Source organism: Sus scrofa, chromosome 15, assembly GCF_054392235.1.
Source record: "Sus scrofa isolate SSC_HxYL_T2T_F1_AM1 chromosome 15, Sscrofa_HxYL_maternal_Yorkshire_Landrace_v2.0, whole genome shotgun sequence".
NCBI lineage: Eukaryota > Metazoa > Chordata > Mammalia > Artiodactyla > Suidae > Sus > Sus scrofa.
The window spans coordinates 95066979-95093361 of NC_139397.1; the positions used below are offsets into that span (position 1 = coordinate 95066979).

Consider the following 26383-nt stretch of genomic DNA (forward strand, 5'->3'; position numbering starts at 1 on the left):
TATTCTTTTCCCTGCTCTGCTGCAGCAAAGGTACGAACTATAATTTGAGAGTTATCCCTTTGTTTTAGTGTGGAGTCCTTAACTGCATCCACATAGGAAGCAAACCTGAATTTACAAGCGAAGCTGTAAGCACATGAAATAAAAGTTTTACCTCCTGGTGCTTTTAAGGAGGAAAAACATGTAAATACTTAAAAGCACCGTGAGTTAAATATTCATTCATTTCTGGGTACCTGGTGCCTAGAGGCAACAAAAGAGATGTAAGTTCTGTTATCTTTTTTGTTTCCGATTGGTCTTATAGCTGGAAACCCAAAACCACTAAAACTTGGTCACATAATTTTAAAAACTTTGCTTCAGCTGGGGAGAGCGAGCAGGGAAATAAAGCGACATCACCATCAATCACTTTAAAACATTAAACCAGAAGTCACTGAAACATTTTACTTTCCATTTCTCCCTTTACCCCTTATTATACTCTACCACTTTTTAAAGCAGTCTTGAGCACTGGCAACATTAATTCAATCTAAAATCTCACGTCTGAAGTGCCTATTCTGGAGCAAGACTTAAGGAAAGGGAGCCTTCCTGCAAGTTGCTTCACTCTGTTTTATTATGCTAATACCAGTGCTTTACAGCTGCAAGCTTGTCCCTTTCCACAAAAAGGAATCCAAGTCCCTGGCAGAACATTGGTATTTCTAGTATGTTCGCACACAAATACTGAAACTGCAAATCCATTTATGTCAGAGTCAAGTCTGCATTCAGTATTGCAGTGCAGAATATTTTTAGCATTCCTTCCCAACGTGTGCGATTTCACACAAAGAGACAAGTTCTCTGTGCATTTATTTATTCATTCAGTGGATCGGATGTCCTTTCACCTTTGCTCTCTTTGACTCTTAACATGTGAATGTGGTACCAGTATAAGTTTCCAAGTCTGTGACTTGCCTCTTCAGATGCGCCATGAGGTACCGGAGGGTTTCGCAGTGAGCTGGCGGCAGCAGTTTCAGTGCTTCATGGAGGGTTTCTAATTGCTCATCAGGATCCATAATTTCTACAATAGCAAGAGGAATACCACGGAGAGAAAAATTGGTACAAATGGTCCATTTAATTCTATTCTTGTGGTGATCTCCCCATATGGGTAGGAAATGCTTTCTCACCAGTCCTTGCCCACAGTTTTGGAAAATGTTTTCTAAGGTTCAAATCTCAGATTGCCAAAAGTTTAATGTCAGTGTGGCATTAGCATGTTCTTGGACTTTTGGGGAGAGCATGCAGTGTTTTCACTCGAGGGTCCTGGAGTCTGGAAACCATGAAAATTGGATATCAGATGTATAGGTTGTAACTATAAAACTGACACATATGTGCATGAGGATGAAAACATATACATTCAAATGAGGTCATCTTAGAACACTACAGACATATTTAAGTGATGCTGCACTGTTCCAAATACTGTGAAAACCTCCTTTCAGCAATGGTATACACAAGCTACACCGGCCCAACGCTCCCTTTTTAAACCAAGAAATGGATCATCCAATATTTACTTCCATTATTCATTAGACTTTTAGTTTTAAATTACTTTGGAATATAAAAAAGTTAATTCTACCTTCAAAGCACAAAAATATTGTACCACTTAGGATAGTCAGGAAAATGCAAGGCAGACTTTGAAATCAATTCCAAATGTTCTGAGTGACAGCAGGATCCCTGAAATAAACATGGCTCTTACGAAGGTATAAATGTTGATGAAGATCCTCTTCCTTTGGATATTTCAGTTCTCTGTTGGCCAAAAAAACCCCCACATTCCTTTAAGGTCACCGAGTACACTTAATTCACCAATTATTCCCATATTCAGAAACAACAAACCTCTTTAAAATTTTGTGCTCTCAAAAAGAGGACCCTAGGAGTTCCCATAGTGGCACAATGGAAACGATTCCGACTAGGAACCATGAGGTTGCAGGTTCAATCCCTTGCCTCGCTCAGTGGGTGAAGGATCCCGAGTTGCTGTGAGCTGTGGGGTAGGTCTCAGATGTGGCTCAGATCTGGTGTTGCTGTGGCTGTGGTGTAGGCCTGCAGCTACAGCTCTGATTTGACCCCTAGCCTGGGAACCTCCATATGCCATGGGTGTGGCCCTAAAAAGACAAAAGACCAAGAAAAGAAAAAAAAGACCCTAGCACGTTCTTGCTTCAACCCAATTATCAGGAAGATGGGGTGCCCTGAAATGCTGGATAGCAGTGTTGAAATGCTGGAAGGCCACATCTGATCAGGATATAACATTTATGACAATAATCCTACTTTTTCTCATTTATAAAACAAACCAACTCAATGGCAACATATTGGAGTCAAGTTAAAAACTGATATAAGATGAATGTGAAAAGTTCCTAGCACTGGCAGAGCGCCGATAAATTTTAGAATGTGAACAGTGACTGAAGCTTTTTTAATTCAAATAAACTTAGGTCATTTTACAATTTCTGCCCAAAGCTTCCCCAAAGTTCTTCATTCATTTCTTAGCAATAAAGAACATATTATTTGCCTTTTGCTATGATAAATAACTCATGGTTCTTTGACCCCTGGGGCTTCTAAAGTGTGCTGATTCATAAGAGCAATAATATCTCAGATCCTAAAATTCAATCACTTAATTTCTAGAATTAAGAGAAAAAAAATCCCATTTAGTTTTTATTTAGCTAGGTTTTTTTTTTTTTTAACCTTGGACTGATTTGAAACTACAGTGTTCTAGAAATTAAAAAAAGAGTAACTTGTTTCATTTTTAATTTCTATAATCTTTACAAGGAGACTGTGTGAAAGGGACAGTGTTGGGGGCCTAGCAAATAAGCAAAATTCGCTGCTCATGGAGAGCTTACTTTCTCCGAGAGGTGACTGATAAGAAACAATGACTATTCTATCTTAGAGTTTACAGTAGATTAGAACGAGGCACCTGCTATGGAAAAAGCAGCAGGATAAGAAACACCGGAAGGGCTGAGAAGAGGGTGCAATTTTAAGTGGGGTAGTCAGGATAGACCTGAGGAAGAAGGAAGGTGCTGAGTACAGACTGTGCATGAGGGAATGAGGCCCATGGAGAGATGCGGGTGAAGATGGTTCCAGGCAGAGGGACAGCCGTGCAAAGGTCCTGTGGGGAGAGTGTGCCTGTAACATCTGAGGAACAGCAAGGAGCCACGTGTGGCTGCAGGAGACTGAGCAGAGGGAGAGAAGAAGGGGGTGAGCTCGGGAAGGTAATAGGATGCTCGACCTCGTCAGTGCCCTGGGCTCTTCTAAGAGCACAGCATTTACCGAGAGAAATCGGATATCTCTGCATAAACGGGGGCACATTCTTCACACCCTCTCTCCTCTGGCTGCCACGTGGGTGTAAAGAATGTGCAGAGTATGTAAAAACAAGAGTGAAACCAGAGGGATCCTTCTGGTTATTATTACAGAAATCCAGGTGAGGCTTGATGCTCGCTTAAGACCAGCTGGTGGCAGCAAACGAGGTCAGAAGGTGCTAGATGATGGGTATTTTTTGAGGGTAGAGTCAGAGGATTTCCTGATGGTGAATGTATGACAGTGAGAAGGCTCAAGAGTGAGCCAAGTTTTGAGCTTGGGCAGCTGGAAGGAGGGAGCATCAGTTCGCTGAGATGGGGAAGATTCTGGATGGAGGAGGTCTAGGTGGACGACGCAGAGTTCTGTCTGAGGCATCTTTCAGACGTCCGAGTGAATATGCCAACCGGGGATTAATCTGGGGTTTAGGCAGAGGTCCAGACTGGAGGTATACATTTGGGGACATTGGACAAAATGCACTTGAATATCCTGATGTTAAATTCTTCTCTGGAATTCATTTATCTTTTTTTCCCTCCACTTGGAAGAGTATCACCCATGATCCCAATTTTTCAGAGAGCACAAATCTTTAGCCCCAAGAAAACCACAGCATCATTTAAGAGGGAGACACACGCACTGGAAGATACTCAGAGATGAGGGTCCACCGTCAGCTGTTTCAAGTCTGTGCAAGGCTTGCATGTGGGAGAGCATGATTCTAGGACCACCGCCAATGGGAGGGCGTGAAAAGCAGGCAGACTTCTGTGTGCATCTGTCAGTGGACATCTGTGCATCAGTGGACGAGCTGCCCAGAGAAGCAGTGATCTTGCAGTTACAGGGTATTTAAAAGAGAATGTTTTATAGAAGTTCTTTGGTGTCCAAAAACTCCAAGAGTCTATGATTCTTAATATAAAAAAATTATGTTGACTCATTCAACAAGTGTTTCCGAGCATCTATTATGTAACTGGGCACTGTGGGGAAACAAGCAGGAGAGGACCCCTGCCTTTGAGAGGGTTAGGGTCTAGTAGAAAAGACCAGACAGGACTGTCAGGTCAGTGGCATGGGCATCCAGTGGAGAAAGGTGGCTGAGATGGGGGCCAGGGAGGGTCTGGAGGATTTGGGGGTGTGGACACTGAGGGGGCAGGAACCTGTATCAGAGCCAGCTGTAAGCTCTTTGCAAGAAAGTACTATCAATTCTGGATAGAGCAAATACAAGAAGAATAAAACTTGAGGCCAGCAGAAGAGGTGAACCAGTGGTGGCGGTCGGGGGTGGATGACTCTGCATGCTCCCTTCCCAGGCTTCTCTTAGGACATTTTAAGTTGCTGAGGACAAAGAACCCTGGGTTTTATTTCAGAGTTTAGGGACGCGCTCAAGGTTAGCTGCTGACTGAGTCATGGAGCTGTTCTAAGGTCTTCTGGGAAGACAGCTGAGACTCCTCAGCTAGAGGGAGGTTTCTGCACGCAGCCCTCCTGGGAGCTCCGCCAGGCAGTGAGCAGGGCCTGTGAGAAGCAGGTCTTCTAGGGCACCAATTTCTTCACTGCGGGAGGGAGCGAGGAAGAAGGGCTGGCTAGGCCAAGACTTCTAGATGGGTCATAAGGGAATTTCCAGGGGATTCTGAAGCTCTTTGAGCCTTTGGTCGGATGCCCTGGCCTCCTCCACCCTTGCATCCCTTTTTCCTTTCCTGCAGCTACTCTCTCCAGCCTTCAACCAGCATGTTCTCCAAGGGTTGGGGGTGGGGGGTGGGGGGATGGCAAGGGCAGAGCTCAAAAAGCTTTTGCAGGAGAAAGCTTTAGCGTGAACTCTGACTTTTTTGTTGACAAGGGTGGCTCATAAGTGCCAGAGATGCCTGAGACCTAAAGCACATGGCCCCAGTTGTTTTAGGGGCTGAGAGAGAAAAAAGTTCAGGAGCACCCCCAGGGATGGTTGTGCTAGCCCAGGGCTTCGTCTGGAAGGGGTTCTGCCCCTCCCCTCCTGTCTTCATCCCTGTCTTTTGTTCCCTGTTCCATCAGAGCACCAGGCAGTGTGCAGAGGAGAGAGAGCCAGGGCTTTGATGTTAGACAGATGGAGGTTTGAATGCGAGGGCCACCTTCACTAAGGGACCTTGGATGAGGTACTTATACCCATAATAGTTCTTCCAAAACAACACCACGGATGTAAAGGGCCTAGCTCCATTCCTGGCACCTAGTAAATGCTCTGTAAGTCTGAGCTTCTTTCATCTTCCTTATCTGCCTGTACTAAGAGAATGGCTGTGTCTCTGCATCTAAAGAATGAAGCAGACGCTACCACTAGAAAAGACATGATACAAGGATCTAATGTTCCACAAAATCTTTGATATCAACATCCAGCATGTAGAGGAAATGCTTATATTGTACATAAGTATTAGGCCCGGGGTTTTGGTATTTGGTCTAAAACATCAAAATAGTTTTATATTATAAGGAAATGAAATTTCCACCTTGATTTAGGAAAGTTTCTTTTCTTTTTGTTTTTAAATGAGAGTTGCAATATTTATTATTATTTTTTTTTGCCTTTTTTTTTGCCATTTCTTGGGCCACTCCTGCGGCATATGGAGGTTTCCGGGCTAGGGGTCGAATTGGAGCTGTAGCCATGGCACAGCCACAGCAACTTGGAATCAGGGCCACATCTGCAACCTACACCACAGCTTACGGCAACGCCAGATCCTTAACCCATTGAGTGAGGCCAGGGATCGAACCTGCGACCTCATGGTTCCTAGTCGGATTCGCTAACCACTGAGCCACGAGGGGAACTCTGAGAGTTACAATGTTTTATTTCAGGTTCTCCCTTGTTTTTGTTTTTTTTGTATTTTTTTTTTTTTTTTTTTTTTTTTTTTTTTTGCCACACAGGCAGTATGTGAGAATTCCTGGGCCAGGATTGAACCTATGCCGCACAGCAGCAACCAGAGCCACAGCGGTGAGAACGCAGGAGCCTCAACCCGCTAGGCCATCAGAGAACTCCCAAAAGTTTCTTTCTTATGATGTGCTTTCAAGAGCTCTCTGAGAGGTGACATAAGGGGGCTGGCTGATTTCAAACAGGAGGGCTGTTTCAGACGCAAACCCAAGAATAGTGACAAAGGCTTTGGAAGAATAATAAAGAGGGGGGAGGGCCTCAGCAATGGTGGGTGTGGGCAAAGAGGATGAGGTACTTTGGGGGCGTGGGGCGAAAGGCCTTAAATCCATAAGGAGAGCTTAGATTTTTCTTGTGCGTCGATGAAGTGGTTGTGGAGTGTTCAGAACTGGGGTTTATAACCTTGCCTTGTCCTCTGCTTACTGGACACCCGGGGGTAGTAGCTACAGAGCCAAGTTTCGCTTTTACTCCCAAGCAGCCTGGGGGCAGGAACATGTCCAGTGGAGCCCTCAGTGTTGTCCTGGGGATCAGAAAAAACCGTGCTCTGAGCAGCCCTTCGTGATGCAGACATGTGTCAAGTGCTTTCCAGATTAATGACGATCAGCCTTAGCTCCTTGGGGAGGAAACTTCTGCCCCAGCAAACAAGAATCTCTAAGTTCCCTTGGACAATTTTCATGATCTGCCCTGAATCCATCCCGAATTCCCATGGAAGCGATCTAGAGTCTTTCAGGCTCCTAACATGAACGTTTAATAAAAATTGGTGTAATGCTCATAGCTGTTCTCTACAGGACAGCTGGAGCTGACCCGCAAGAAATCAGAGGTCCATGGAACTAACCACAAAAATTCTCAACACGAGCTCTACAGGGAAAGCTGAAAATCAGAACAAAGAAAGTTTGTACTTCATGAAATTTCAAAGTCAAAAAGCAAATCAGTATTACTAAGGAAGTGATGTTATTATTTAAAGATCAAGACAACATATGGTTTTTAAGAAAGAAAAGCAAGTGACAGAAATAGCCTATCTTTTCTAAAAAATGGTAATGCCGACACTTAAAATCTGTTAAGAATTCCCTTCTTTAAAAAGACAAGTGTGAATTACAGGTATGATTTTTGCACCATAAATAAAATTTGACAATTGAGCCTTTGCTTTTTCTCATTTTCATCTCAACTAGAACTTAAAAAATAACTTCTTGATCTAAAACAGTGCTTCCTCAAGTATGATCTACAGACCAGTGCCAGTTTGCAAACTGTTAATGGCCTGTCACAGGCTAAGTACAGAAATTGAGAGTAAGAATTTAGAAATTTTTATGGCAATCTGATTGAGTAATCTTTATGCTTGCTAAATCTAATAACAAAATAGTTGGCTTTTTTTTTCAATTTTGGTTTTTGAGTTATTCATTTTTATTTTTATTTTATTTTGCTTTTTAGGGCTGCAGCCACAGTATATGGAGGTTCCTAGGCTAGGGGCTGAATCAGGACCTGCAGCTGGCGACCTATACCACAGCCACAGCAATGCAGGATCTGAGTCACATCTGCAACCTACACCACAGCTCATGGCAATGCCAGATCCTCAAACCACTGAGCAAGGCCAGGGATCGAATCCTCAACCTCATGGGTCGTAGTCGGGTTCTTTAATGGCTGAGCCATGAAGGGACCCCCCATTTTTTTTTTTTAATTTTACAAAAGTCCTGGTCCATATCTAAGGAGAACTGGTACAAGCCTTGCTTTGGAAAATAAAGGTTATTAGCACATTACAAAGATGCTTCTGATGGCAGAAGTCATAAGTAACCCATGTCAGAGAAGAGTTAAAGATTCTTGTGAGTATATTAACCACGGAGAGAGGCCAGGGAAAAACATTTCATCAAATGCATTTAAGATACTCAGCAGAAAAAAACAGGGGACATGGTTACTGAGAAGAGGTTATTTGGAATGCGTGCCTTCATACTTACTGGCAGACTCTATGAACTTCGGGTAGGCGTCATACGTGATGAGTGGAATTGGTAAATCCCTGAAGTACAGTTTCAGCGCACCAGTGATAATGTTGATATCTTCATACATGTTCACAGAAATATCTGCTTTCTCACCATCTTTAAAGGATGTCACAAGAAACAAAAGTAAATATTGGGACTCACAGCAGCTTTAACAAATGACATTTTTTTTATATACAATTTTTAAAGGTCAGCAGAACTTCAGGTTTTAACATTAAATTCACTGTGCTGACATAGTTATCTATCTCTGTCTACCTACCTATCTACCTATCTAGTCTTTTCCTATGAAAGACAAAACTTGGTTTTTGAAATTTTTCTTCTAAAGTTATTTTCCCATGTTTAATGATGGAGGGGAAAGTAGGAGATGATGGAGGTGAACAGAAATACTTTGAAATTTCAGGAGTACTTGAGAATTCCTAGGAGAATAATGTGGGATTACTTTTTCTGCCTTTTCAAAATAAACACAGAGTATGGAAACTCACAACGGAGGGACTCCCAACTTAGAAAGGACCCTGCACGAGGCCACCTTTGATTCATCCCAGGCTCCTACACATAACGTTAGGATCTTGCCTGAGCCCTGGGGGTAGGAGGGGTAGTGAGAAGTGAAAAAGCAAAACAAAACTTTAGAATGTAGACATTCCTTTATAAAATAGAGGACTATCTTAGAGTTGCTGGGTTTGAAGACTCTCAAGCAAAGCTGGCTTCCTTCAGGGTGGCCACTCCAACTCCCCTGCACTTAGTACTTTGTTCAAACATCTCAATTTTCATCTGCTTAAGATTTAATGAGGGTCTACGCTGAGCTAGATCTAACACTACATTTCTTTTATTCCATTTGGCTTATAAAAGATTCCTAGTGATTGAAAGCAGCCTCTTCTCTACACAGAGATCAGAATGGCTAAAATCCAGAACACGAACACCACAAAATGCTGGCAAGAATGTGGAGCCACAGAAATGCTCACTGGTTGCCGGAATGCCAAATGGAACGGCCACGGCAGAAGACAGGCAGGGCTTTACAAAGCTGAACCAACTCTTACCACCTGGTCCAGCAGTCACACTCCTAGCTGTTTACCCAAAGGTCCACACACAAAACCTGCACACATATGTTATAGTGGCTTTATTCATAATGGCCCCCAAACTGGAAACAATCATGATGGCTTTCAGTAAGTGAACAGATAAGTGGTGGTCCATTCAGACAAAGGAGTATTATTTGGCAATCAAAAATAAATGCGCTATCAACCACGAAGAAACATAGGAACTTTAAATGCTTATTGCCAAGTAACTGAAAAAACTATGAACCGTGTGATTCCAACTATCTGACATTCTGGGAAAGGCAAAGCTATGGAGTCAGTAAAAAGATCAGTGGTTGCCAGGCGTTCAGGGGGAGGAAGGGAAGGGCAACCAGGTGGAGTGCAGGAATTTTTATGACAGTGAAAGTTTTGTATAATACGTCATGGTGGATATGTGATGTTATGCATTTGCCAAAACCCACAGAACTGTGCAACATAAAGAGTGAACTTTAACTGTAAACTACTGACTTTAGTTAATCATAGTGCATTGGTATTGGTTCATCAGTTGGAACAGGTGTATTGCACTGATGCAGGAAGTTCATAGGGGAAACTGTGGGCAGGGACAGGAGGGGAGGCGTTATCTGGGAAATTTCCCACGGCCGGTGGCTGGGAAAGGATGCGCTCGGCTGCTACCTCCCAGAGAAAAAGAAATGCCTCTTAAGATTCAACCTGGTGCTGGTTCAGGGTTGTTCCTGGTGCCACAGCTTCACCTCATCTTCTCTGATCTTATCCAGTACACAGGCTGGCCCAGACTTCCTCCTACTGGGTCAGTAATAATATTTCACTTCTTCTGTCTTTCGCCTCCATTGGCTGTGAGAGGTTTGCGTTGGGAGAGGAGTGGAGGACTAGAAGTATATAGTTGCCAAGGAAAGAGGCTCTCTAAGATCACAACTCTTACTCTGCTCACTTCTTGTGTTCGAGTTTACAGTTCTTTGGTATGAGCTACGCCAGTACTCAAAAACAAAGACAAACCGGAGAACCATGGGGATATATCTTAGTTTAAAGGTTGCTTGGAGTTCCCGCTGTGGCTCAGTGGTTAATGAATCCAACTAGGAACCATGAGGTTGCGGGTTCGATCCCTGGCCTTGCTCAGTGGGTTAAGGATCCAGCATTGCCATGAGCTGTGGTGTAGGTCGAAGATGCGGCTCGAATCCGCGTTGCTGTGGCGTAGGCCGGTAGCTACAGCTCCGATTAGACCCGTAGCCTGGGAGTGCGGCTTTAGAAAAGGCAAAAAGACGGGGGGAAAAAAAAGGTTGCTTAACATGAAAGAAGCTGCACTGAGCTTTCCTTTGGCTGGTTCCCTCCTCCCACAGTGGGTCTGATGCCAGAAGGTCCTCAGCTCCTCTGGGGTTCTTACCCTGACACATGAACTAGGACTTGGGTGACGAGAAGCTGAGGATGCATGCCCAGCAGGCAGAGTTAGGTGCACAAACCCGGTAACTCAGACCTGAAATGACTTAGATTCCCTCCCTCCCACCCACTGCCCTGTTGTCTCCATAGTTCTTGGTAAATTTAATTGCTCTGTATATACTTTGGACCAGCACTGGAGACTCAAATACTGGTAAAACAGTTAAATTTTAAGCTTCTTTCTCACCCTGAAATTTAACAGTTTAACACTTACGACTAATAAAAAAATAATAAAAATTATAGGTAAGTCTTTTTCTTTGGCATAATAATCGTTAATGATTTAGAAAGATTAATGCAAAGTATAACATAAGAAATTATGCCTTTTTTGATAGAGTATTATTGCCCTAAGGTAATGAACCTGCTAGAAAACAAACCTCTGTCAAAAGCCATCTTGACATCTTCAATGAGGTCACTAAATCCTGAAACTCGGTACAGTCCTTCAGAATTAAGACCTGTAAAAATAAAGCCAGGGAGCTAATTAGTTTCTTTGGAATTATGCCTTTTCTTCCAATTTTAACTTCTTCCCATACTTCAGGCTAGGGAAGTAATGTGTTAGGAAGGATGATAAAATATACATGTTTAGAAACCTCTTCACAATTTTCTCCTAAAACAAAACCATCTCACTCACAGTTCTCTAACTCTGACTTACTGTCACCTGAATATTTGTAATTTGGTTCATCATTTTGTCTAATTAGATCAAACATGTTGAGTCTTAAGGGAAATAATTCATCACCCCAGTAACATCATAAATTCTTTTACATAATGGAAGACTAAGATAAACTATATTAATAGGCCTACAGCAGTTTTTCCCAAGTGGCAAAGAATAATTAGGGTGTAGTTCTGGTTTTGTTTTTCGGTCTAGCATAGTTTTAAACAGAGCATTTATACCTTTGCTTTTTGGACCTAAGAAAAACACAAAACTAAATAATGAAGTGGTGTTTACATGTCAACTTTTACAGCCTGGAAGCATCATCCATCAATACCTCTTTAAGCATATTTCCCATAACTGGTTAAATGTACCTTGAAATCATGCTGGTTAATTATTTGTTAAATTAATTCATATCACACTTTCAGATCATTTGAAATCATTCCCCCTAAACTTTCAGATGCAAACCTGGTTGTGGAGTTCCTGTCATGGCTCAGTGGAAACAAATCTGACTGGCATCCACAAAGACACAAGTTCGATCCCTGGCCTTGCTCAGTGGGTTAAAGATCCGGCATTGCCTTGAGCTGTGGTATAGGTCACAGACGTGGCTCAGATCTGGTGTTGCTGTGGCTGAGGTGTTAGCCGGCGGCTACAGCTCTAATTAGACCCCTAGCCTGGGAACCTCCATATGCTGCGGGTGCGGCCCTAGAAAAGACAAAAAGAAAGAAAAAAGAAAACCTGGCCGTGGCAGGGAGTGATGACTGCTCTGAACTGCCCTGGAAACGCCTCACCTCGAGACTCGATCTCCCTGATGCACATGTCCACCACCATGGGCCGCTTAGTGATGTGCGCTTTCACAAGTGTTGTAAGGTCGCAACTGTACACCTTCTTGACGTGTTTCAAGTCTGGCTTACAGTCATTTGGGACCATCTTGGAACACTGCTTATGAACATTCAAACCACAATCTAAAAAGAAGAATCAAGACAGGGACAACATTATTTTCAGAGTTTTGAGCCTTCTGGAGTGTTTATTGTGGCCAGACACTCCAACTTGAGTTAGGTTTTAAAAAGGAAGACGCTGCAGGGGTTGGGAAAACACTTTTCCCATCCATTCTTTGATAAAAATTTGATTTTACGTTAGAAGACCAGAGGAGTTCCTGTTGTGGCTCAGCAGTTAAGGAACCTGATGAGGATCCATGAGGATTGAGGGTTCGATCCCTGGCCTCGCTCAGTGATCGAGTGAGGATCCGGCATTGCTATGAGCTGTGGTGTAGGTTGCAGATGTGGCTCAGATCCCGAGTTGCTGTGGCTGTGGTGTAGGCCGGCAGCTGTAGCTCCAATCAGACCCCTAGCCTGGGAACCTCCAAATGCTTCGGATGCAGCCCTAAAAAAAGACAAAAAAAAAAAGGAGACCAGAATTTTAGCTCATGCTCTGTCATTTTACTATAATCTCAGCAGAATACCTGCTCACACCAAACAAAATTAGTAAGTATCCAAATTAAATATCTACAAAATAATATTATACCAACTAAAATTTTACCCATTTCTTTAAAGTTACATAAAAATTATACTTAATGTAGAATATAATTGAATTTGAATACATCTGATATGAAGTGGAACTGAACCTCCAAGAGTAAGAGTACCCAAGGGCTCTCTTAAAATGGTGCCGTTCATATTTATATCTATTCACAATCCTTTATATATGAGATAAGGAAGATATATCTAGTAGCTAAACATAGCTGTAGTTGGAATTTGCATCAAGTACTATTTCAAGTGGTTTACAATGTTTCCTGTAAACTCACAAAACAGGTACTATTATTTTTCTTTCTTAAAACCCTGATGAAAGTAAGCGCATACATGTGTTAACTTACCCACAGCATTTAGTACCCAGTGGAACTGATACTCAAGCCTACAAAGATCGATTTTAACACCTATATCATATTGCCTCTACTGAAGTTATTCCTTTGCTTTGTTATTTTACTGGGTTATAACTTCTAAGATGCCAGGACCCAAAAGTTTTTTTAATACTTTGAGACATTTTATTTTCAACAAGAGGAGCACAAATGGCATTTTAGATGAAACAGAAAGGAATACAAATATTTCGCTAAATTAGTCCTAAGAGATAATGGACCATCCCCAAACAATTTAACTAAAATAAATGTGACTTTTATGTTTTCAAAAACATTACCCATTTGTTTTCAAGTTCATGAAAACTTGATGCTGACCTCTCATAAACCCAATCGAAGGTGGGTATACAGACTTTATGGCCAGGTCTAAAGGAATCTGAAGACCATGCAATGCCACGACCGCTGTCTGTGGGCCTTGAGCAAGCTTCCGTTTTGCTTGCTGTTTTGGCAGAAAGGGGAGCGTACCATTTACCTCCTGGAATTATTATGAGAATTAATGAGCCAATGCATTCGAGGTGGTGTGCATATTATAACATGTTAGACAAATGCTGATTCCTATCATCATTATTTTGACTTGTGGTAAAGCTGCTAGTTATTTATGATAATTATAACAATCAACAAAGACAAAGAAAATTAGCCAAAACTTATAAATGAAATTGTTCTTTCAGTAAATATGTAGACACTGCCAACTTGAAATAAGAACTTAGAGCCTGTGGTGAGTTTAAGGGAGGAATTTATATATACTGAGCACCTCCCATGTGCTAGGTGTTGAGGGAAGTTAAGTCTTTGCATGCATGAGTGTGTGTGTGAACAGCAGTGGAGACGGCACAGCCAGTGCTAAGGGCACCCAAACATCATCGCTAAAGAACAAAAGCTGCTGCTTTGAACACATAAAGGCTTCCAGAGCAAGGAGCTTGACCTGTACTATCTGAAGAAATTACCCAACCCTGTTCTGTATAGTTAAATAACATCCAAATGGGTACACAAGCCAAACTCCAAATTCCTTTTTACATTTTATATATTTATAAAAAAATATATATATATATATATTTTTTTTTGTCTTTTTGCCATTTCTCGGGCCACTGCTGCGGCATATGGAGGTTCCCAGGCTAGGGGTCTAATTGGAGCTGTAGCCGCCAGCCTACACCAGAGCCACAGTAACACGGGATCCAGGCTGTGTCTGCAACCTACACCACAGCTCATGGCAACGCTGGATCCTTAACCTGCTGAGCAAGGGCAGGGATCAAACCCGCAACCTCATGGTTCCGAGTCGGGTTCGTTAACCACTGTGCCACAACGGGAACTCCATGTTTTATATTAGATATAAATGAGATCTGGTTCACTCGTAAGGCAAATCAATGGCAAAATGTTCACTTAAAATGCCTCATTTTTCCTTATAGTATTTTGGATAAATCCTATGAAGTTAGAGCTAGATCTAGAACCTATTGTGTGATTTTCGAGTGAGTTACTTAAACTTCCTGTGTCTTGGTTACATAAAATGGGAGTAATAGTTGTATTTATCTATTCGTGTTGTATCTAATATTCAGTTCTATTATCTATTAAGTTAATGTGAGGGTTTAATGTTAATATAAATAATGTGCTCACACACACAGGAAATTTTAAGTATCTACCATGACTCTGCTATTATTTAGAAGAATGAAGCTTTTCCTCGCTCACGCCCCAGAGTTTATTATACAGCACTTTCATAATCAGCTTAAGGTCAAGAGCTAACCTGACCTCTAAGTGAATTCTGTGTTTGTCAGATTTGAATGCCAGGTCCTGAAAAGGACTTGGCTACTGGGGTTATGGCTTTCTGCATCTACACTGTTCTTAATACATTTCATTTCCATAAAAGTATCTCCAAGTAAGTACATCATTTTTCTCTGACTGCTTTTCTCAAATCTGATGAGTTTTAAGCCACTCATTTTTCAAGTACTTTCACCCTCTCATTTTTTATCCTCTCCTGGGACTCCAACAACACAAGTGTCAAATCTCCTCTTATTGTCTTACAGGTTTCTGAGGCTCAGGTCACTTTTCTGGGGGGCTTTTTAGGGCTGCACTGTGGCATATGGAAGTTCCTGGGCTAGGGGTCAAGCTGTCAGCCAGACACAGACACGCCAGATCCGAGCTGCCTCTGTTGCCTATGCCACAGCTTGTGGCAATGCCAGATCCTTAACACATTGAGCGAGGCCAGGGACTGAACCTGCATCCTCATGGATACTAGTTGGGTTCTTAACCCACTGAGCCACAACAGAAACTCCTCAGTTCACTTTTTCAAGTCTTATTTTCTCTTTCATTTGAACTGGATAATTTCTATTGATCTATCCTCAGGCTCCAAGATTCCTTCCTCTGACATATCCTAACCTGCTATTGAGCCCATCCACTGGGTTTATTTGTTAATAAATTTCCATTTAGTTCTTTCTTATATCTTCATTTTCCCCTGATATTTCCTTTGTTTTCATTTGTTTTCAAGAGTGTTATAATTGCTTCTTGGAACATTTTTATAGTAGCTGCTTTCCTTGTCCGATTAATTCCAACATTTATGTCATTTCAATATTGGCAACTGTCCATTGTCTTTTTTCATCTAAGTTGGGATTTTCCTGGTCCTAAGTATGAAGTGTAATTCTGAACTACATCCTGGGTGTTTTGAGTATTATAAGACTCTGGTTCCTATCGAAATCTTTAATGTTAGCAGGTAGTTAACCTGTTTAGATTTAGAATACACATCCTAGCACACTGTTGTAGGCTGTGTTTCCAGTGTCAATCTAGTTTATAAAGCCTTTGACGTGCTACTGCAGTGCTACTTTGCCTACCAGACTTGTATGCTATCAAATGGCAAGACTCTACCCCATGTTCTCAGAGGGAAGAGGGCCACCTCCTAGTTATCACTGCAGAGTGAGGATGGAAGTCAGGGTCTGCCCACAAACCTGTATGGGGAGTAGTGCTGTGCTACATGGAACTGCAGGGTGGCATGGAACAGAGTTCTGATCATGGTTGCAGCTGCCTCATTAATGTAGGTTAGGATTGAAAAAGACTTGGGCTGAGTGGGTACTGCTTCTACTATAGGGTGGGGATGAAAGTCAGGGTCCTGCCAACAGGCTCAGCCAAGGAGGGGTACCACTTTCTTCCTGCAAGATGGTGACGGAAGACAGGGCTCCATTCACAGACTCACAGGAGAGAAGTATAACCTTGTGATTGCAGAATGGGATGGAAAGCAGGGTTCCACTGGGGAGGAGTAGCAATGTGGCTTTGTCACGGCATTCACCTGGAGAGTGGTAGGTAGGTAAGGCTAAGATATTTCTGTCTGGCTGGGCTGCCCTTTTTTTTCCCAGGGCTTTTTAGCTAGGAGGAGAAGGCTTTCCTTGGGATGACCTTTGTCTATGCTTGTTGGCATTTATGGGTTGTGGGTACCCCTAGTGCTCAGGCTGGGATACATAGGAATTTCACAAAAACCAAAACCCAAAATACCACCCAGCAACTTGCTTCTAGGTTCCTTGAGTCCTGAGGTTCCTAATCAGCCTTCCTTCTTTTATCCAACTTCAGCGTCTTCTGATAGTTGACATATATATTCTGTCCCAGGTCTTATTATTATTATTGTGAAGGATAGAGCAAAACATTTTGCATCTGGTCTAGAACCAGAAAGACTCTCACATAGTATTTTAAAAGTGTAAAAGTCAGCAGAGCTTCATTATCTAACAACAATGTTGACATGCCTCATACTGTACAATGTTGACTTCTATCTGTACATGGAAGTCACAGATCCAGTTGGAAGGAGCTATTGGTAAGAGCCTATTCCAGTGTCTTCATTTCACAAGGACAACAAAGCTCAGAGAGGCCAAATGCCTTGTTCAAGTCACTCAGCCAGAAAGTGGTAGAGAATCGAGGTTTAAACCTTGGCTTCCTCATTCTCAGCCTGTGCTCTTCTCACCTCTCACCGGCAGCACACCACGCACACGGAGTCATTTTCAGGACGGAAGATGAATTTGCTATTTTTAACTTTTTATTCAATAACATATATTTTACCCATTATTTGTTGCCTATATTTGTGTTTAAAAGATACTGCTATATTTTACTGTTATAGATATTTATATGTGATTTGGCAAGGACTCTGAAAATGCAGTGATAAAACCAAACCATCATATTCTTGTTTTGTCATATTCTTTCCCTGTGTATAAACTGTAAATGGAAATCCAGTAAAAAGCAAAACAGTAAAATTCTGATGCATTCACAGAAATCAGAACATCTAAACGGCACTAATGGTCTGATGTTAATATTAACTTTTTCCTTTGAGTGAATGTTTGCAGTTATCAAATGCCTAATTTATTTGTGACTCAGTGAAAACTGGGTAAGTGATGACTGAGCTTAGATTTAGGTATTTAACAAGGAGGGAAATGTTTCTGAAAGTGATATTCTTTCTTTCTTTTGAATAAGATTAAGCTGTGGGACAATACATTAATACTCAATTTTAGAAATGTTTCAAAGGCCAAATTTTTGGCAGGACTGGATATGAAGTCTTTCAGAAGACCAAAGGATAGGGCAAAGTCATTAAAATAAAGCATCTTTATACCCTTAAGTTCACAGTGTAATATACCAGCTCTGAGCTTGCTCTGAAAATTGCTGCTTCAGGGACTAGCAGTATATCAATATTTCAGTTTGCCATTAAGACTTTATTTGGTTTTCATACTTATTTATTAAAGTCATATAACTCCTATATAGTTCCATTTCTCTCAGGGAGGCTCTGCACTCTAAATGAAAAAAAGTCTATAAAAGATTATTTCATTTGTTGCCTCTCTTGGTTTGGTGGGTTATTTTTATGTCACAATTAAACCACATTTCCTCCTCCCAATTCTTCAAGTTAATAAGTATATGAAATAATGAATAAAAAATTCAAATCATATTTTATTTTCTCCTTTAATAGTAAAATATATCGATTACTTAGACTACTAACTTGAGGTTACTCACAGATTTTCTAGGCTTGATTTTTCTAAAAAAAATGTGTGCTTTATATCTAAAAAACACAGAAACCTATTTTTTGAAATAAATAGCTGATAATATTTATATTCTATTGCTAGCATGAAGGGGGTAATGTTAATGTGTGTTTCAAAAGGAAAGATAATTATTCATTCTTTCTGTGAGTGTTCCTATTTTAAATAACTGCAAATAAGTTTTATTTTTCAACATGTCTCTTAGATGCCCCTACCCCCACCTCCACCCAGAAAAAGTGGGAATAGGCTGTTTCTAACATGCATCAGAAGTTGCTGTTTTCATAAGCAAAATTACAATGACTGCTTTGTTCTTTGGAATATTTATGAAAATAATGCTTTCACTTAAAAGTCTTAAGCAAGTTTAACTAATTTTTCCTTGGGTTACAAGGACAAACATAACTTTTTTAGGTATAATCACAGCAGGGATTAAAACAAAAGACATTGCTTCCCCTTCTTTTCTCCAACCTCAAAGTTAAGTGCTTGTATATGCATGAAGCAATAAATACTTTTTATTATTTAGGAAAAAAACTACTGCCATTTCCTTTGGGGGCTGCCAGCAATGATAATGATACTCTGGAAAAACGAAGTCACTTTCATAAATAACCAACACTAAGTTAATACGTCTGATTTACAACAATTATTAAATTTTTTTTTTTTTTTTTTTGTCTTTTTCAGTGCCGCACCTGCGGTATTCGGATGTTCCTCGACTATGGGTGGAAAGAGAGCTCTAGCCACTGGCCTACGCCACAGCCACAGCCACAGCCACGCGGGACCCGAGCAGCGTCTGCAACCGACACCATAGCTCACAGCAACACCGGATCTTTAATCCATTGAGCGAGGCCAGGGGTCGACCCCTCATCCCCGTGGACACTATGTTGGGTTCTTAACCTGCTGAGCCACAGCGGGAACTCCTATGACAATTATCACCTGGCTTAACTTCTTAGCATATTGTAGTAAGGCTAAAATGAAAACAATTCAGGAATGCTGGTAGAATATCATCTTGGTGAGAGGGATATTTGGCGATCTCAGTAAATTAAATAACAATAGGTTACTTTAACCTATAAGCTTAAGTTTCATAAAGAAAGGAAAAATGGTTTGGAGACAGCATTCTATCTGGATGATGATCCTTTGCTCTTAACTTTTACAGGCTACCTACATCGCTCATAAATATTCAGTAACTACACTCCCAAGCTGCAGTGAGGCAGTCCCTTGCTATGTCATTTTACTCACTTTACAGAAGGCTACAGTAAGGGAGACAGACAGTGGCAGATGAGATGCTGAATGCTGCCTATGGAACTCTGTGTTGCGAGGTTTTGGAAAGATTGTGTCTGCTGTGGCTGTATTCTCATGACTCTCTCGGTTGCTCCCTCAGTTGTCCTTGTCGGCTGTGGGGTGCTGAGCAAGCCTAGAGCTTTTAGTCCTAAGGGACAGCTTGCTTGCTACCAGCTGGATTCAGTCTAATTCCAACAGCAACTCTGTCAGCCTGGTGACTAGAACGCCATCCAACACTTTGCATAATGTTAAGGAGGGAGGTGGTGGGATACAAAATCGTTGCTTTTGGTAAACATTCCTTAAAAAATTCCTGACAAGTTCTCTTCTGCTTTGGTGCATTTTGAAAAAAGAAACCAGAACAAAGCAAGCTGTCTTAGGGATCAAAAGCAGATAAACACATCTCTTTTCTGAAAGGCAGTAAGTCTGCCATTTTTCTTTGGAAATGTTTTCATGTTTAGTGGTTAGTGCATTCGTTTCCCATTGCTGCTGGAACGAATTACCACACACTCAGTGGCTTAAGACAAGAGTTTATCATCTAACAGTTGTGGAGGTCAGAAGTCCAGAATCGGTTTCACTGGACTGATATCAGGGTGTTAGCAAGCCTGTGTTCCTTCTGGAGGCTCCAGGGGGGGATGTGCTTTCTTGCCTTTTCCAGCGTCTGGAGGCTGCCCGCAGTCCTTGGCTCAGGGTCCCCTTTCTCCATTTTTAAAGCCAGCAGCAGGGCATCTTTTCTGACCTTTGCTTCTGTCTTTACCTCTTTTCTCTGACTCAGCCTCTCCTGCCTCCCTCTTACAGGGACCCTTGTGATTGTGACAATCCACAATAGTCTCCCCATCTCAAATTCCGAAACTTAATCAGAGTCTCCTTTGCCACAAAAGGAAACACGGTCACAGGTTCTCAGGATTGGGAAGTAAGCACCAATGTTCACCATAACACGCTTAGTTCTCGCCCTCTCCCTACCTCTCTTTCTCTCTCTCTCAATTCTTAATTTGCATTCTATAAAATAAAGTAGATGGCTTAATACAGAGTAGATGCTTTTATATAAAGTAGATGGCTCAAAGGTCAGGGTGAGCCACTTCAGATGGAAGAATTTCACTGTCACTCCAAATTAGTTAGTTGTTATAGAAAACAGAGTGATTCAAATCTCAACCTTCCACATTCTAAAAACTGGGTTGACTTGTTCTTACATTGCTCATGAATATAGTTCCAGCCACACAGAATATAATGCTTTTGAGGACAAGCCTGAACAAAACGAAAGGGCTATTCTTTAAATTTCTGACCTTTACTCACAACAAGAAGTAGAGGCTATTCAAGTGGGTGGCTAGGGGATGGGGTAAATCATTCTTTTCCTTCACATTATTACCATCCTAAATGTCCCCAAACACTTCTTTCAAACATGATTTGGGACGGTAGCATATGGCCAAAGATCATTCATATGTGCGGTACTGATTCTCTAATAGCGGACTCAGAATTCTTGCATAGATGGCCTGCACTCTTTCAAAGTGTAAATGCTACACATCATTGCTCTAAAAAAAAGAAAACCTTTTGAGTTACTGACAGTCATAGAGTGTTTCAGAAACCAGTGCAGTCTCAGCTGGTCAAGGCTATGTCAGAAAGGCAAACCAGGCTTATTGAGACTGTCACTCTTTGAGCAGGTGATCTATGCTTTGGAAAGGACATTCCATTTGCCTTTGAAAAACCACTGCAAGGTGGATGGCCTCAACTACACCACTAAGTCCCACTGCAGTGTCATCCAGTTCAAAGGTCCAGCTACAGCCTTCGTGACGATGACATCCTGACTCTAGGTAACCACCAGCCAGAGAGATCATGTTGTTCTCATTTATTCTCTGGGCAGAGACCTGCAAATGGGACTGTCAGCCCTCGAGGATGATGGAGGAATCAAACTGGCTCTGAGCTGAGGCTGTCCTTGACGGACGCCTCCTCACAGATCAAAGTCAAGATGGGGGGAATTTCTACCCCTCCCTGTGGCCGAGAGGTCCCTGGATGGATCTGGCTAGTGATATATGCCTAGAACCTTATCATATGCCTTGGTGGTACCAAAGGAGTAGTTGCTGAAGGAGGGGTGACTTGGAAAGTTCACAGGTAAATGCATATTGCACTTTGCTCTGCAAAGAAAGTGCAATTTAGAAATAAGAAAAATCATACCCCAGAAGTTTCTACACATAATGGACAACAAAAAATTCCATTAAAAATCATGCTACAAAAGAAATGTGGATTTTTATAGTGCTAAGTTTGACAGAATTACTTCAGTTACCATTTTGAAATCCTTTACTCTTCATATACATTTTTAGAGTTAAGCTTCAAGCTCAGAGACATATATGAAAGTATTTTTTAGTTTTAGAATTTAAATAGCAGAAAGAAACTTCTCTGACCTACCATTATGCATTTGAAATTTAAATAATTATTTTTAAGCCTATGCGAGAATTTAGAGCAGCTTGTATAAATGGCCACTATTCAGTATAGTTGTTCTATGCAAATGAATTTCATATCATGTGAATAACTACTTATTTCATAAAGCATTGCAATAAATCCCTGAGTTGGTTATTTCTTTATGTGGAAGTCTCAAAAGTTTCTAAATTTAAATCTAAAACACTCTGGTCATATTTTATAGAAACCATTTGGCATAGTCAAGATTTCAAAATGTCACAAATATTAGTGACAGTGATTTTTTAGAATTTGGTAATCATCTTTGAAGATAAATTCACAGATTTTTAAAGCTTCAATTTGATTTTGCAACATTCAGTAAGGACAATCTAGCTTAACAAGTTATCTTTAAAATTCAGTTTCTAAGGCAACAATCATAGGTCTCTGTACACTGCTTTTAAAAAATTCATTTTCATAAATTTAGTTACTGCCACATCAAAGGCAAGACAAATATAACTGCTTTACTCTTATCTCCCTGTATCAGACTTTTTGAACAAGACGACTTTTCTCTTTTTAATGGACCAGATCCCTAGTCTGCTGCCCTTTAAGAACAAGAAGGTTAAGCGCAGATAAAATATCAGTTTCCAAAGTGGCTCCCTGAGAATCCAGCCTATTGAATGTTCAAAGCCAATGGGGATCCAACCCACCGTATGTGCATGACAGCAAATCTCCCCTAAGTTACTCCTGAAACTCCTCAGTTTACTCAACGGAGCGAAAAGAAAGAGCTCTTACCTGCACATTTCACTCCCTGAGCAATGAGCCCCCACATGAAGTTGGCACAGTATTCACACCAGTGTGGCCCTCTGAATGTATGGACCTGAAAAAGAGTAGTGACAAAGTGGCCAGAGGAAAGGCACGGGGGAGGAGGTTATTTCCCATCAAAGCCCTTACACACAAGCCCGTCAGCACTGAGGAGGCACAATATGCTTTACATTTAGAAAAACCTTGGTTGAGTGGAAATGACAAGCAGTTACCATTGTTTTCAGAGCTTGATTTCCTCTTTGTTTCACAAATGGTGATAAGTCAAACCAATATGCTGCAGTTTACTTTTGAGAACAATTTCTACAGTGGAGTTTTCCAGGTGGCCCCCTCCAGCTGTAAGCAGTCTCATCAGTGCACTATACAAGTACTGGCATATGCTGAATGCCAGGGCACGCGGGAGGAGGACCAGGCATAGTGCAGAGTCTTCAGATGACCCATCTTCTGGCCTCTGTGACCAGTAAGGACCGCAGGTGTTGAAGGTGATATGTAGGAGCTACTCACAATAGAATCATCAAAAAGGGCAATTTCTGTTCAAAACCATTTGATACTTACTATGGTTTTTTTTTTTTTTTGTCTTTTTAGGGGGGCACCCACGGCATATGGAGGTTCCCTGGCTAGGGGTGTAATAGACCTACAGCTGCCTGCCTACGCCACAGCAACGCCAGATCAGAGCTGCATCTGTGACCTACACCACAGTTCATGGCAACACCGGATCCTTAACCCACTGAGTGAGGTCAGGGATCGAACCCGCAACCTCACGGTTCCTAATTGGATTCGTTTCCATTGTGCCACGATGTAAACTCTGATACTTACTATGTTAACAAAGAAAATGAATATATTTTAGACTCTGCAGAAGCTACAGTTAATGAGAAATCCTGTTTGGGTATAGTGATTATTTATTCATCTTTCCAGCTCCAGAATGCATTGATTCTTTTATCCCTAAGAAAGGAACCCCCCAAAGAAGAAATCCTAAGGTAACTACAGACTTTACGGATAAGCAAGAGGAGCCATTTAGGCTTATCCAGATGAAAAAAACATTGGTAGAATAGAGAAGCAATAAATCCAAACCCCAAACATTAAAGAATAAAAGAAAGAAAAATCCTGAATATTATCAGTAACACTTTAAGACTTATGAGCATATATTGGCTAAAAATGTACTCAAGAGATAAGTTAAAAGAAAAGGGAGAGGGAACAAGGAAGTTACTGATCTGAATCAAATTACGTTTACTTGAGATAATTTCTTTTTATGTATGATTTCCTCCAGCAGAAAACAGTAATACAAGAGAGTGAAAATCACAGTGTAACGCTTTGACTCCAACATAAATATCTGCCAAAACAGCTATTGCAAATAATGAAATTCACAGCTAAGATTGTCATTTTTACTACTGTTCTATTTATGTATTAAATAGGTCTTCAAAAGCGAGTGATTTTTAAGATCTATATAAAACTAGTTTTGTAAGCCTAAGATGCTACTGAACATAAGAATTCCCCTGCATGCAAGAGACACATATTCCATTAAGAAAATCCATGCCAATTAAATGAGGACATGCCACTGATTCTAAGATTAATCCTAATTTCAGAGATGTTAAAATGGAAAAAAGGCACATATTCAAGTTGATGAAATATATGGTATATAATAATTCAAAATACTACTACTGGTCAAAATATCCATATACGGCTACAGGGATAATCCAGGGTTCATTCCCAGCACGTATGTGCTTATGACTCTGGTCGCTGCTAAGTGAGCTCAAGTACCAAACATCATGTTGATGTTGAAAAGACGGCCACAATCTCCTCTCTGTCTTTTATGGAAAAGTGTCAGGTATGCAGACACAGTTGCTTCTGGATTGTTAATGATATTCGGAGCTTGTAAACTGAAAGCGTTTCCTGGCGTTCCTGAAGCTGAGCCCAAGGTCAACATTCAGATAGTCTGTGATCTCTTTTGTCTTTTTTCTGCGCTCCTCTCAGCGAATAAAACTGGATAAAGTAGGCAATCTTGCTTTCATCTGAGGAAAATGAGTGAAGTACAGAGCACTGACTCATATTTTAAAAGTTATATAATCATGAGATGGCTTTAGAACTGTGAAGTTATTTTTAGGGAAAGTCTCAGGATAATCCAGTATCCTTTAGCCAGGTTAATAAATCCGACTGAGGTGTGCAGGAAGTCCTGGTTTTGTCCCTGCCAGTTATGTCATGATAGACGGTGTTCAGGTTACACTGGTATGTAAATCACTGAAACAGAGAAGGGCTTGTGGCAGAAAGAACCGAGTGTTGAGATGTTGTGATAAAGCCGATTCCCTTCTTCACCTTCACAAAAGCAGTAGTGAGTGTGGCCTTTCCAACCATGGGACATGTCTTCATATTACATATGCTGAAGACAGGGTTTTACTGCCCAAGCAGGCTCGATGCTCTTCAATCAAAGGATCACACACACATCTCAGAACACAATCTTTAGGAAATTGTTCTTTATGCATTTCCTTCTTGGACAGCTTTTTATAAAGGCATCCTGCCATTTGAAGCTGGTTTTAGTGGTGCTGTTGTTTTTTAAACTGCTTGTAAGGCAGGTTAGATAGTTCTCCAGGAAATGGTTCTAGAAGTAGGCCTTGAAGCACTAGAAGCCAACGACACTTGCAGCTGTGTAATAGAGTTTAACTGGATTCCTTTTTGAATTTTTGAATCTAAAACTTGTTATTAAATTTTGCTTGCTTTGTGACCTCATGACTCCACGGCACTGGATTGCATTTATAAAAACTGAATTTTGTAGCCTTTTTGTCTTTTGTGTTCCCTTAGAGGCCATCAAAACAACAGACTTCACTAATTAATCACTTTTATCCATTCATAAACATTTATTAAGTGATAACATATACAAAGATAAAAAAAAATTGGCTCAAGGAATTCTCCACAGTTTTCCCCTGTTGGATACAAGGTGAAAAGCTTCTGAAAGAGTCTGCAAAATGGAAGGGAAGCCAGGGATGGGCAGTGCTGGGTAAGATGAGTGAGCTGAGGCTTCTGGGATGAGAGGGGTTAGCAGGTGAGTAGATCAGGCATAACGGTGTGTGTGTGTGTGTGTGTGTGTGTGTGTGTGTGTGTGTGTGTGTTGAAGTGGGGTGCGTTAGGAAAGGCTGCTCCGAGGAAATCCAAAGTGCATGCAGGAGTGAAAAAAACTGGTGTTTAGAGACTTGTGAGGAAGTTCAGCGTGGGTGAGAGTGGAGGGATTGGGGTGGCAGGAGACAGAGAAGCAGACAGGCCCCTTCCACACCCTCAAATGTATACGTATTCAGGCAGCAATGCCAGGCGCTGAAGGTTTTAAGGAAAGTGACACAGTCCAGGGCACAGGGTGGAGGAAGACACACTAGGGAGGGTGCTGCAGCAGCAGTAGATGTTGTGGAGGTGACTTAGGCAGTGGTGACTGAGAAAATGCGGGCAGGGAGTTCCCGTTGTGGTGCAGTGGAAACCAATCTGATTAGGATCCAAGAGGATGCAGGTTCAATCCCTGGCCTTGCTCAGTGGGTCAGGGATCCGGCATTGCTGTGAGCTGTGGTATAGGTCGCAGACGCGGCTTGGTTCCCAAGTTGCTGTGGCTGTGCTCTAGTAGCTGTAGCTCTGATTCAACCCCTAGCCTGGGAACCTCCATATGCCACTGGTGTAGCCCTAAAAAGCAAAAAAAAAAAGGGGGGGGGCAACATCAACAAGGCTTGCTGACTACCTGAATCAGAGGTGAAGGAGAGGGGAAGAACCAGAGCTAGTTCTTAGGGTGTAG

General features: G+C 41.5%; 1 protein-coding gene across 7 annotated transcripts in view; it reads right to left on the minus strand.

The window, feature by feature from the left end:
* The window catches only part of CHN1 (chimerin 1), a 196915-nt gene that overhangs the window by 1360 nt on the left and 169172 nt on the right, over positions 1–26383 (minus strand). For 6 of the 7 annotated variants that reach the window (XM_084999560.1, XM_021076315.2, XM_084999561.1 and 3 more), the window contains 5 exons: positions 22594–22678; positions 12045–12218; positions 10982–11059; positions 8095–8232; positions 934–1039 (listed from right to left, as the gene is read on the minus strand). In XM_084999560.1, the coding sequence (XP_084855686.1) occupies positions 934–1039; positions 8095–8232; positions 10982–11059; positions 12045–12218; positions 22594–22630 (533 nt within the window). In that variant the 5' untranslated portion in view covers positions 22631–22678. Of the gene's footprint in view, positions 1–933; positions 1040–8094; positions 8233–10981; positions 11060–12044; positions 12219–22593; positions 22951–26383 lie in introns of all 7 variants that reach the window. The other variant, XM_084999562.1, reaches the window with a different exon arrangement.